Source organism: Oryctolagus cuniculus, chromosome 21 (genome assembly GCF_964237555.1).
Source record: "Oryctolagus cuniculus chromosome 21, mOryCun1.1, whole genome shotgun sequence".
In the NCBI taxonomy this organism is placed as follows: domain Eukaryota; kingdom Metazoa; phylum Chordata; class Mammalia; order Lagomorpha; family Leporidae; genus Oryctolagus; species Oryctolagus cuniculus.
The window spans coordinates 13,605,960-13,618,530 of NC_091452.1; the positions used below are offsets into that span (position 1 = coordinate 13,605,960).

Below are 12,571 nucleotides of genomic sequence, written 5' to 3' on the forward strand. Positions count from 1 at the left end.
TGTCCTCTGCTGAGAGCCAACACCCACCCAGGCATCAAGGCCCACTTCCCGCCTCGCCTCTCCTTGGACTCCCTAAAGGAGCTCATCCATGGAAAATGCCTAGCACGCAGTCAGTACTAACTAAACACAAGCCGTGCTTATCTCCAGGTAGAAGGGAAACTGAAGCCTGCAGAGCTTGGTTAACTTGGCAGAGGCCACAGCACCGGGGAGCAATGGCTCCAGCTGAGAATCACTGTGAACAGGGTGTATCAGGGGGACCCTCCCCCCGGAGGGGCAGTGGGCTACACCTCGCGTTCATGCAGAACCTTAAATGTAAATATCCGTTGTTCCCTCCAAATAGGGTCAATGTGTGGAATGCATGCACGCAAGTTTGGTAAAGCTGTGTTCATCATTCTTCTTGAAGAAATGCACCAGGAACTCCCTGAAGGTGGTGAATGGGGCGTCACGTGACTTCCGAGACACATTGGGACCCCTTTCCCCGGGATCTGCCTGGCCCGGATTCCAGCAGTGGACAGCGAGGTCCCTTTCTCTGCTGTCCTCCCTCCCCTCCCCTCTCCCCGGCCCTTCATCCCAGCTCTTTTGCTCCTCTGATTTTTCCTCGCAGAAGGCCAGGTGGGAAGTTCTGCCTCCCACCTGGCAAGTATTCTCTGTTCTTTGTGGCAAGAACTCAGCCCAGTGCCTTTTTCTTCCACCTTCCTGGCTGGGTGAACAGGCCCAAGCCAAGAGTCAGTCTAGCATCTCTAAACCTTCTGAAAACCATCGCTGGTCTGAAGCCTGGCTTCCCCACCGCCAGCTCCCCCGACGTCTTGTGCACAAGGCACCAGGTCCTGAGCCTGACCCCACAGGTGCCTTGCACATGGGCTCATTGGTCTGGGATGACCACCGACCAACCCTCGGGCCTGGGAGGGGAGTGGGTTTGAGTGCAGGGCCTGGGAGGCGGGGGCTGCTGCCTGCTGCCTGCTCCTGCCCAGCCAGGCAGGGAGGCCGCCAAGGAGCAGCTGGCGTTGGCAGGAAGCCCTGCCCGCATCTCCGCAGACGCCAGCCATGCTCTGACTCTGCCGTCTCCTTGCCCTCCGCGGTCCGGCAGCCTTTGCTTCCCGCCCCCACCTGCCCGTGGCCGTGGCTGACACAAAGACTTGGGGGTCGGGATGGCTGGGTCTGGGGTCTCTGCAGAGCAGGTTGGAGGGTGAGAGGAAGCCCCAGATTCTAGCAAAGCCTGCTTCTGCCAGCAGGAGTTCCGCAAATGCCGCAGCTGAAAAGGGAGGTTGGACCCCCAGGCGCGGTCACAATGGGGACTCCGCGTCCCTCATATTCTGAGGCTTGGGCCGCATTCTCGAACGTGCACAGCTGCAGGGCCCAGGCTAGGAGCGAGAATGGGTGGACGGAGCTGTCTGGGCAAGAGCCCAAGCATCCCCTTCCCGCTCCCGCAGCGGGCTGCCTCGCGAGATGTAGCACCTGCGCTAACCGCTCTTCTGACACCCATCACAGTCGGCCTCGGTCCACACCGGCAGAGTGAACCAACCTCGGATGGAAAACATCAGAAAATGCTCCTAGAACCCCTGTTTCCACGGTGTGCACCCTGGATCAGATATTACACGTAGTCGAGGGGTGACTTAAACTGTACTGGAGGATGTGCAGAGGCTCTGTGCAGCGCTGTGCCATCTTATACAAGGGACCCGAGCATCCACGGGCTCCTGGAGCCAGTCCCCCACGGATACTGAGAGACAGTCCTGTCTGCTGCGAAACACAGGGAACCACTCCCAAAGTGGATTCTCTTGATTCGTCTATTTTGCCCCAGATGCACGTTTTCAGAAAACCCTGCAGGTCAAACAAACTTGCAGCACGGTGACCCTTAACCCCCAGCTTGCAACCTTTGACCTACAGGCTAGCCCTGGTTCCCCCCTTGGAGTGACACTGCAGAGAGGATGCAGTATGCACTCCAGGTGGCCTGGTAGGAGCTGGACTGGTCAGTGGCTGGGCCTGCAGTGGCCATGACCTCCACTGTCCGTTATGAGGAACCTGTGTGGGAGGGCTGGAAGGAATCAGAGGGCTCATCTGGTCCACATCCCATTTTACAGGTGGGGAAACAGAGGCCCAGGGCATTCACAAAATGAGGAGCTTGCGAGTGGCAAAGGGTGAGGGCTGGCAGCAAGGCAAAGCAGAGTCGGAGGGACAGAGTCAGGGACAGGGACAGCCTCAATCAGCCCAGGGCCAGGTCACAGTATGGGTTGGATGAGCGTGGAAGGCTGAACAATAGCCAGGTCTGTCTCTGTCACCTTTTTTTTTTTTTTTTTTTTTGACAGGCAGAGTAGACAGTGAGAGAGAGAGAGACAGGGAGAAAGGTCTTCCTTTACCATTTGTTCACCCCTCAATGGCCGCTGCGGCCAGTGCATCGTGCATCGCCAGGAGCCAGGTGCTTCTCCTGGTCTCCCATGGAGTGCAGGGCCCAAGCACTTGGGCCATCCTCCACTGCACTCCCTGGCCACAGCAGAGAGCTGGCCTGGAAGAGGGGCAACCGGGACAGAATCCTGTGCCCCGACCGGGACTAGAACCCGGTGTGCCGGCGCTGCAGGCGGAGCATTAGCCTAGTGAGCCACAAAACCGGCTGTGTCTCTGTCACCTTATATGGAGCAGGAGTCTTTGCGGAGGGAGTGAAGGGTGTTGAGACGGGGGATTATTTTGGGTTATCTGGGTGGGCCCTCAATGGAACCACAAGAGGGGAAGAGCTTTGCCACAGGAGAGGAAGGTGATGTAGCCATGGAAACAAGATGCTTCTGTGCTGGTCTCGAAGGTGCAAGGGCTGCGAGCTATGGAATGCACGGACCGCAGCCCGAGGAGATGGCAGAGGCAAGAAATGGAGTCTCCCCTGGAGCCTCCGGAAAGGAACTCAGCCTTGCTGGTGACCCATGGTGATGGGGGCCCAGGGAGCTTGGGGGTGTGGTCTCAAGCCACTGGGTGTGATGTGTTTCAAGAGCCACAGGAAGCTGATAAAAGGAGAGAGTGGGGCCAGCACTGTGGCACAGTGGGTTAAAGCCCTGGTCTGAAGCACCGGCATCCCATATGGGTGCCAGTTCTAGTCCCGGCTGCTTCTCTTCTGATCCAGCTCTCTGCTATGGCCTGGGAAAGCAGTGGAGGATGGCCCAAGTACTTGGGCCCCTGCACCCATGTGGGAAACCTGGAGGAGTCTCCTGGCTCCTGGCTTCAGATCGGCGCAGCTCTAGCCGTTGCGGCCATCTAGGGAGTGAACCAGCAGATAGAAGACCTCTCTCCCTGTCTCTACCTCTCTCTCTAACTCTGTCTTTCAAATAAATAAAATAAATCTTTAAAAAAAAAAGAGAGAGAGAGAGAGAGTGGGGGCAGGGATGGTGGTGGGGCATGGTGGCCCCACCCACATATCCCACAGTGCTGCCAACCACAACCCCCACTCATACCCTTAAGTCCCTGAGGTCTCTCAGCTCCAACCTGACCTCTGCCTCAGGGCCTTTGCTTCTGCTCCACCCTCTTCCAGGGGCACCTTTTGCTATATTTTACCTGGTTGGCAGCTCCCGGCCTCCTCTGGCCCCAGATCTAATGCTCTCCCCATCCCCAAGTCGCTCTTCTTGTTCTCTCTGTAACACGTGTCGCTATCTAATACAGTCGAGTGGATCTACTGGTTTATTCCCCGTCTCTCATCTCTGATGGCACTGTGCCAGGGCTGAGGCTTGCTATTTGTCCCCAGGGCTACAAGCGGCATTGAATGCAGCTAAGTCTCTGTGGCAGGAACGGTGGGGAGAAGCCCTCTGCTTACATCCATGCGGTGGTAGGTGGGCTCTTCCTGGGTGCAGGGACACAGATGCAAAGGGGAGGGACAATGCAGGATGACACCCAGGACAGAACAGACGGGGTCGGAGAAGCCGTTTGGGTCCGAGAGCTCAAGGTGAGAAGCCCAGTTACAGCGAGATTCAAGGTTACTGTACACAGGGCCTTTACTGACAAATGCCCCGGCAGAGAATTCAAAGGTGGGAGATGTGCAGCCTGGGAGAGAATCCACCCATCAGATGGCCCTGGGGTCAACACCACCAGTGGCCCTCCTGAGGTCGGCTGTAACTGCCCCTCTCCTCCCTGCCTCCCTCCTTTTATTCCAGGTCCAGCTCTGAACTGAATGCTGAAATGGGGGTGGGGCTTCTGTGGCCTGAGGGCATTCCCTGTGGCCCGGCAGGAAGCCGGGTCTCGGGCATCTCCATCTGTGTCCCTTGCACGGGGCCATGGGTGCTATCTTTAGTAGGTGTACCCTGGCGCCTCAGTCTCCCTTCTAGACCCTGAGCAAATATCCCATCATCCTCAGAAAACTTGATGGCTGGAAGCCAAGGGCACCATGGCCAACGGTGCGATCTGCAAAGTAGATGAGGTCAGCAGCATGGGGACCTCCAGGGCAACTCTGGACTTCGGTGCTGGTAGCTGTGTGGCCTGGGACCAGTGAGTGCCTGTCTCTGAGCCCAGGTGTGCTCACGAGGAAAACAAGGCGCTGGGAGGAGCAGGTGAATGGACTGACATCCAGACGTGGGCTTGGGGCCAGGCTCACGTGGAGAGCTGGGTAGAGGTCTCCTCTCCTGACAATTATGCACCCCAGGGCTGCCAGAAGAGGAACCCCAGCCCCTAGGTTCGAACTTGACCTGTGTGTCCTCAGCCCCACCTTCTATTCTCTTCCCTCTCAGTGTGGTCACTGAGACTTCCAGGTGGAACGAGGACTGCCCCCTGGGGCCAGTGCTGTGTGACCCTGGGGAAGTTGCTCCACCTCTCTGAGCTTCCTCATCTACGCAGTCAGGCTGAGACCACACACGTCCTACTTCCAGAGCTGAACTCACAAATCTCTAAAGAGGCAGCTATCCAGAGGGTGCTCTGTGGCTCACCAAGCGGCCTGCGATGGGGAGGGGCTGTCAGAGCACAGCGTGGCTGACCCGCAGGTCCAGATGGAGGCTGGACCGCGGACCTTGGCCTCTTTAAAACCCTCCTTCAGGGCACCAAGCTGAGCAACCTGGATATTCTCCGGCAGGCAGCATTTTAAAGTGATCGCTCCCAGCACAGAAGGAGCCAGAAGCCCCTCGAGCCCCCGCCCCCCTTGCTCAAGCCCCCTCCCATGCTGCTGCTGCCTGCAGGGGCCACCTGCCACCAAGGGTGCCGGGGAGAGACTGAGTACATACCACCTCCCCCCAGTCCCAAACAACAGGGACGCCCTATGCACGAAATGCAAGAAACGGAGCCAGAGCTCGGATCTGTTTGCAAGAGGAAGGCAGGAAAAACGAGGGCAAGAGAACAGAGAGCCGGGGGCCGGGAAGCAGTGAGAGTCATGGCCGCCGCTTGGCCTCAGGGACCTGCTGAGTGGGCTCTGGACACGGGGCTCCAGGCTGGTGGGCCTCCTAGCTGGCCCGGGCTGGCCGCTGTTCACCCAACAACCAGGGTGCCCGTGCCGACACAGCCCCAGCCACCGGCTGCATGGAGAGATGATGTGGAGGGTGAGTTTTTTCCAGGCAGCCGTGGGCTCCAAGCTGCCAGTCCTGGGGGTGGCCCCAGACGACACGCACAACATTCTGCCTTTGGCCTCCCATTCCTGACTTGGGACACCGAGTCTCACTGGGTCCTTATGTGGCAATGGGGCCACACAAGGTTGCTATGGTGACTGGGGCAGGAGGATGCCCCTGGTGTCACAGTGGGAGAGGGGTGGCATCAGAGGTGGGAGAAACCCACACAAGGACCGAGGGTCCAGGCGGCCACATGACCTTTGCCCCTCCATGGAGAAAACAAGCTCCACTTCCCGGCCCGAGATCCTCTCCCTGTCTCACGTAGAAATGTGGCTCCAAAATGTAGTTTCCCACGCACGCACTTGCCGAACCCGCAGTACCGGGCAAAGCCAGGAAAGGCTGATGGGGCCTGCTGCTGTCTCAGGAACTTGCGTCACCAAGGCGACGCTGCTGGTGGCATTTGCGTTGCCAAAACAACACACCTGTGCCCGGCTGCAGCTGACGCCGTGGTGTGCGCAGCGAGCCTACGTGAACGTGCCGACGTCCGACCCTTCGTGGGGGGCCTGTCTGGGCGCTCATGCTCCCACCCACGCACCCACCGGATTTCACCCTATGCTCTGACTCCCGGATGTCACCTTTAGGGCGTTAGACTGAACACACAATAGCAAGTGCGGGTAGCTTATAAGATGTGCTTCCAAAAGTTTGGGGAATATCAAATTAAAAGGTAAGCTTATTTTGGTGCAAAATCTTCTTAAAATCCATGCATCAATTTCCCATCATTTCTGTTTTCCATGACCTTTTTTCAAGACTGTTGTGGGCATGGATTTCAAATCTTTCTTTCTTTAAAGATTTACTTTTTTACATATTTGAAAGGCAGACTGTTAGAGAGATAAAGAGAAAGACAGAGAGGCAGAGGGCAGGGAGAAGACGAGAGAGAAAGAGAGGGAGGAGGGGGAGAGAGAGAGAAAAATCTTTCTTCTGCTGGTTCTCTTCCCAAATGGCTACAACAGCAGGGGCTGGGCCAGGCTAAAGCCCAGAGCCTGGAACTCCAGCTGGGTCTCGTACATGGGTGGCAGGGGCCCAAGGACTTGGGTCATCTGGTGCTGTCTTCTCAAGTACATTACAGGGAGCTGGATTTGAAGTGAAGCAGCCGGGACTTGAACCCGTGCTCATGTGAGAAGCCGGTGTCACAGGCAGTGGCTTAATTGACTGGATCACGACACTGATCCCTTCAAACCTTGCTGCACCCAAATAAGCTTATCTTTTAGTTAAATTTTCCACAGACATTTTAAGGTACCCTGGTATTATCCATGAATCAGCTTGCAGTTAGTAAAAGGGGCACTTAAAATATTGTAAAGATAGTTATTTTTTTTTATTTGAAAGCAGAGAGAAAGGGACAGTCAGAAAGATGTTTTCCATCCTCTGGTTCATTCCTTGAATGTGTGCAACAGCTGGAACTGGGCCAGGCTTCAGCTGGAGCGAGAGCTCCGTCCAGGTCCCCCACGTGGGTGGCAGGGGCCCAAGGACTTGAGTCACAGCCTGCTGCCTCCCGGGGAGCTGGATCAGAAGTGGAGCTGGGGTTGCACCCCAAGCACTCTGATATGGGATGTGGACATCCCAAGAGGCATATTAACTGCTGTGCCAAATGCCTGGCCCTTTAAAAATATTTCTTATGGGGCTGGTGCTGGGACACAAAGGGTTAAGCTACTGGCTGCAACGCTGGCATCCCATATAGACACTGGTTCGAGTCCTGGCTGCTCCACTTCCGATCCAGCTCTCTGCTAAGGCCTGGGAAAGCGGCAGAAGATGGGCCAAGTGCTCAGGCCCCTGCACCTGTGTGGGAGACCTGGAAGAAGTTCCAGGCTCCTGGCTTCTGTCTGGCCCTATCCTGGCTGTTGCAGCCATTTGGGGAGTGAACCAGTGGGTGGAAGATCTCTGTCTCTCCTTCTCTCTAACACTGCCTTTCAAATAAATAAATAAACCTTAAAAAATCATGTCTTAGAAAATGAGGGGAGGCACTGAATCTGATAGGGGTGCATGTGCTGTTAGGAAACATTCAGCCTTAGAACTGTTGGCTCAGTGGGCTTCCTAGTGCCCCAAACTTGCATTTCCTGCTGCTTAGGGTCAAACAGCCTCATCGTGCATGCAAGGTAGAGATGGGTGGCAGTGATGGATGAAGCATTCCTGATGTAGGTTCCTGAGCTGGAAAAACAGGTCTGTCAGGGCAGGAGCCCACAGAGCAGCTCGGCCCTCCTCCCTTGTCCTTGTAGACACAAAGGCAGGAGATGGCTTCCCTGGGATGGAGATTGAAGAATGCCCCCCCAAACACACACCCAGGGCTCCCATTAAAGTCTTCACACCCGCAGTCAAGTCCAAGTCCAAGCCTAAGCCTGATGTTCTCTATAGAGCCTGTTTGTTGGGAACAAGGTCAAAGTAGCTCCTTGGAGTGTGTGTGTGTGTATGTGTATTTGTGCATATAAATATGCATGTCTATATGTGCATGCATGCACACACATGCACGCACATATGAGCATGCACGTGCATGTATACATGTATGCATATATGTGCATTGCATGCATGTAGGTGCATGCGCGTGCTTCTGCATGTATATGTACATGGGTGTGTATGCACATATATGCATGTATGGACGCGTGTGTATATGCACACGCGTGTGTACTTATGTGTAAGCATGCATGTGTATGTATGCATGTGTATGTATATGTGCATGTGTGTGGTGCATGTGTGCATGTGTGTACATGTATATATGGATGTGCATATGTACATGTATGTGTGAACACACACATGTATGTGTATGTATGTATACGTGTATGGATACATGTGTGTATGCATGCATATGGGTGTGTATGTGCATGTATATATGGATGTGTATATGCATATGTAAACATGCACACACACATGTATGTGTATATGTGTATGTATGTGTGCGTATGGATGCATGTGTGTGTATGCATGCATATGGGTATGTATGTGCATGTATATATGTATCTGTATGCATGTACATGCATGTATATGTATACACACATATGTATGTACACACATGTACATGCATGCATATGGATATATGTGTGTGTATGTATATGTATGCCTGTGTATGTGTGTGTGAGCCCACAACAGGGGATCCTCTGGGGACTGCACATCCTCCCCTGTGGTTCAGACTCCTGGGGGCTCTGCTCTGACTGCCCGTGTCTCCCTGCTGCCCAGCTGAGAACCACAGTCAAGTGCAGGGGCGAGTGGCGGCCATCCAGGCCAGTGGCCCCTGGGCGGGGTCCCTGCTCAGTGTCCTCCTCACTGCTCTCTGGGAGAGGTGGTAAGAGGAACAGGGAGGGTCAACAGGGGCGGGAGGCAGAGGTCATGGCTGGAGCAGACGGGCACTTGCTCATGTATCCCAGCCAGCAAGGCCAATGCTGCTCATCCCAGACACACCACTGCTTCTCAGTTAGAGACTGGGACCCGGGAGGTGGTCACAGCCTGAATGTGCTGCTTGCCCTGGATGTGACACTGCAGGGACCCTGGGCTGGGGCAGCTCCTCGTGGTGGGGGGCTGAGTGCTGGCCTGGGAGGTCTCTTGCTTATTGGAGGCAGTCGTGGGCAAACCAGACCTCTAGTCCCCGGTGGCCAGGAGGACCCTGGGGAGTGACCCTGGTGGCCAGCTCTGGAAATGGACCCCCAGGGCAGCAGAGGTCCGCAAGCACCTGTCCCAGCCAGAGGGTGGGCCCTGGCCTGTTTCTGGGGCCAAGACTGCAAGTGCCTTCTCCCGGAGGTGAGACCACAGGAAGGGGACTGCAAGCCGTGTCCGGGGGAGTTGCAGAGGGAAAGGAGTGGCAGGGGCTCAGAGGGCAGGCAGGGACCCCTGTTCTCCTCGCTGGGGCCTCTGATGGGGCCGCCAGTGTCCTGCAGAGGGGGTCTAGGGCCTCGCTGGAATGGGCTCCATTTCTGAGCCGAGGCAGGAAGTCAGGAAAACCCCAGGCGGTGGCCGTGGTGGGCTGAGGCTGCCACGGCCTGGGGAGCCCCGCGCGGTGGTCCTGAGGCTGCCCCATCAGGGAGGGAACCCGGATCCCACGTCGCCCCTCACACATGTCAGGCAAACGCCTACCACTGCTCCTTCCCTCCAGGACCTCAAATGCTGTTTTCCCAATGAGAACGGTGCTGGCCGCCCTGCTCAGGCGTCCTGCCTCCTCTCCTTCATGTCCTTAGCGCGTTGCTGACCTAAGTGTGACTTTAAATATTTCTCTCGCCGTGGGCCATCTCCCCCACGATACTAAGACGCCCCCAGGTCAGGGGATGCCCCTTCCTACTCACTGAGCCACCACCAGAGCCAACCACGGTGCCTGGCACACAGTAGGTCCTCAGTGCACACTCAGTAAATGCCTGGACGCCAGGACTCAGACAGCTCCTGTAACCCAGGTCCCCAGGGGCTTCCTGGGGCTCTCTAAATGCTCCCAGGCCTGTTAGGATTCTGGGAAAAGGTGGTTGGGACACCATGGCGGCCTGGATTCCCAGGCGGCCCAGCCCCAGCCTCCCTCTGGGCACCCTCGCCCCGCCCCGCCTTGGCAGCATAGGGCCTGTAGGGTCCACACCAGGCCTCCGACGAGAGTGGAAGGCGGAGAGGGACTCCTCTCATCCCTCTCCTGACCCAGCACCCTCCAACCACCTGGCCCAGACACCGAATCCTCCCTGGGGAGGAGCTGGCACCACCCATGGAGAACTGGAAAACTCCAGTCTGGCAGACACAGAGGGGCTGGTCCCCGGCTCTTTAAGCGTAGCCTCAGCTCCTGCATATCTGAGTGAGATCGCTGAGCTCGGGAGCCCGTGCCTGTCCCACACTCTGATTGTCTTCCCTGTGCCCGACTGTCTGTCTTGGAGACAAAGCCGGTTTAGGCGGAGGGTGGCCCAGGGCCTTGGCACTGAGCGCCGGTGCCTCTCCCTTGCCAGGCAGTCCCAGGAAGGAACCCTCCTCCCTAAGCCTCAGTCTTTGCAGAGGTAAAATGTGGAACTTTCTCTCTCTCTCTCTCTCTCTCTCTCTCTCTCTCTCTCACACACACACACACACACACACATACACACACCACCTTGTAGGGCTCTTACAAGATTCTCCCTGTCTGGGGATAGAAACAGAAAGGCACCATGTCCACCTGCAAGATTCATAATGAGCTATGGGTTCCACAGCAAGAGACGCATCATTGAAGTTGTGCCCGTTCACCTGTTGTCACTGCAAGTTTGGGGGCAAGGTCAAGGGTGGCCAAATGCATGTGCATGATCTGAGCAGCTCTGGGCTGTGAGGCTGAGACTCCCGCGTGCACACACACACGCACACACACATGCACACACACACCTGGGCAGCTCACCTGTCCACCTGGACTCCCGTGTCTCTCGTCTCCGCCTTGGCAGGGCCCCCTCCGTCGACTGCCTTGCTCCCACCGGCGAGGAGGGTCAGCACGGGCTCAATCTCCTTCAGGAGCTCGTTCTTATCGCCACTGCCTTGCAGGCCCACCCAGCCACTTTTCTTGGCAGGGTCCTGGCTTGATGTTCTGGGGGCCAGGCCATTGGCGCGGGAGGGTGAGCCGGCTTCCTGCCCGTGACCTTGGGTGGGCTGAGGCCAGCTGCCAGGCCCCGCGGCCCCGTCCACTGGCCGTGGCTGCTCTTTGCTGGCCGACGGCGGCTGGTGGGATAGATCGACGGCTTTGGTGGGGGCACCCAGGGGCTGGGTTACCCGGATGGTCTTGGGGGTGCCGTCTCCGGTGAAGGTGGTCTCCAGGTGCGTGGTGAAGCCCTCGGGGCCCCTCAGGATGAGGACGACATGGGTCTCCGAGGCAACACCCCGGAGCACTTCCAGGGCGCTGTCGTAGCTCAGGTCCACCAAGGGCCTGCCGTTGACGGCGAGAATGATGTCGCCGGCCTGGATAAGGCCGCTCTGCTCTGCGGCCCCGCCTCGAATCAGGTCGGAGATGATCACGGGGGGCTTGCTGACGCGCTCCTTCACCAGGAACCCCAGGCCCCCCACCTTGCGCTTGAAGAGACGGACCGAGATGACATTGGGCTGGATTTGCTGAACGCCAAACACATGCTCCTCCATGGTGCCCGGTGGGAGACCTCAACACCTATGAAGCCGGGAAGACTTTACCAGGAGGTGCTGGGCTCCAGGCTTCGCCGAGGGAAGGGGCCGGGAGCCGGGGCCGCCGAGCTCTCTCAGTCTTCTCCGGCTCTGACGTCAACCCGGCGTCACCCAGTCACGGCTGCCCGGCTGCCGGTGGCATGATTTCATGCGTCTGCCACCGTCCTCGTTCTCCAAGGAAGCAATGGCTGACCAGGCAGACGTCGGGAGAGGTGGCGGGGGGACGTGTCCCTGATCAACGGGTCAGACAGGCTGAGGGGGAGAAGCGTCTGGCGGAGGGGTCAAGGGGGACATGTGGCAGATGTTGTCTACTCCCTGGGCATCGTGGTCCCCCGTCCGTGAGGTGCACAGCCGATCTGGGGCTCCCGGAGCTGAGGAAAGGAGAAGAGGGAGGGCGTAAAAAGAAGAAGAAAAACAAGACACTGACGTGGAGTACACGGTACCACTCTCAAAGCTAAGACGGAAACGGTAGCCAGCAGACAGGCCCCAGCTGCAAGCCACCAACCTCGAAACCAAATCCCTTTTCCCACAGGAGACGCCTTTCCCAAGTTCATCCCCGTGATCAGAACCCCCAGAGACCAAAGATCCTCCTGGGGACACCAGGGACAGTGCCAGAAACCAAGTGACAAAAATCCCGAGACCTCTCTCCTCTCCTTCCCAGGGCAGGCGTCGGCACACCCACCTGTCACTCAGCCCTCAGCTCCGCATTTTGCAAACAGTTTCTGGCACAGAGCTTAGGGCTTCCCATTCCAGACACCCTGTCCCCCAAAACCTCCCCAACAAACCCACCCTCTGGGGACCCACAGACGATGGGTGCCACATGGCCTTCATAAGCCATTTTGTATTTATCAGCTGACTCCAAGTTCAGAAAGAGAGACTTGACGCTGACAGACATTGTACATCCCAGAGATGAGTCCACATGCTGAAACCTTGCTGGAGAA

General features: G+C 57.1%; 1 protein-coding gene across 1 annotated transcript in view; it reads right to left on the reverse strand.

Annotated features, from left to right (window-relative positions):
* NOS1 (nitric oxide synthase 1) overlaps positions 1-11,599 on the reverse strand; it is a gene marked incomplete at its 5' end in the record, with an annotated part of 86,199 nt that extends 74,600 nt beyond the window's left edge. The window contains 1 exon segment of the mRNA NM_001082385.1: positions 10,864-11,599. Coding sequence (NP_001075854.1) covers positions 10,864-11,591 — 728 coding nt within the window.
* Between the last annotated feature and the right edge of the window lie 972 nt (positions 11,600-12,571).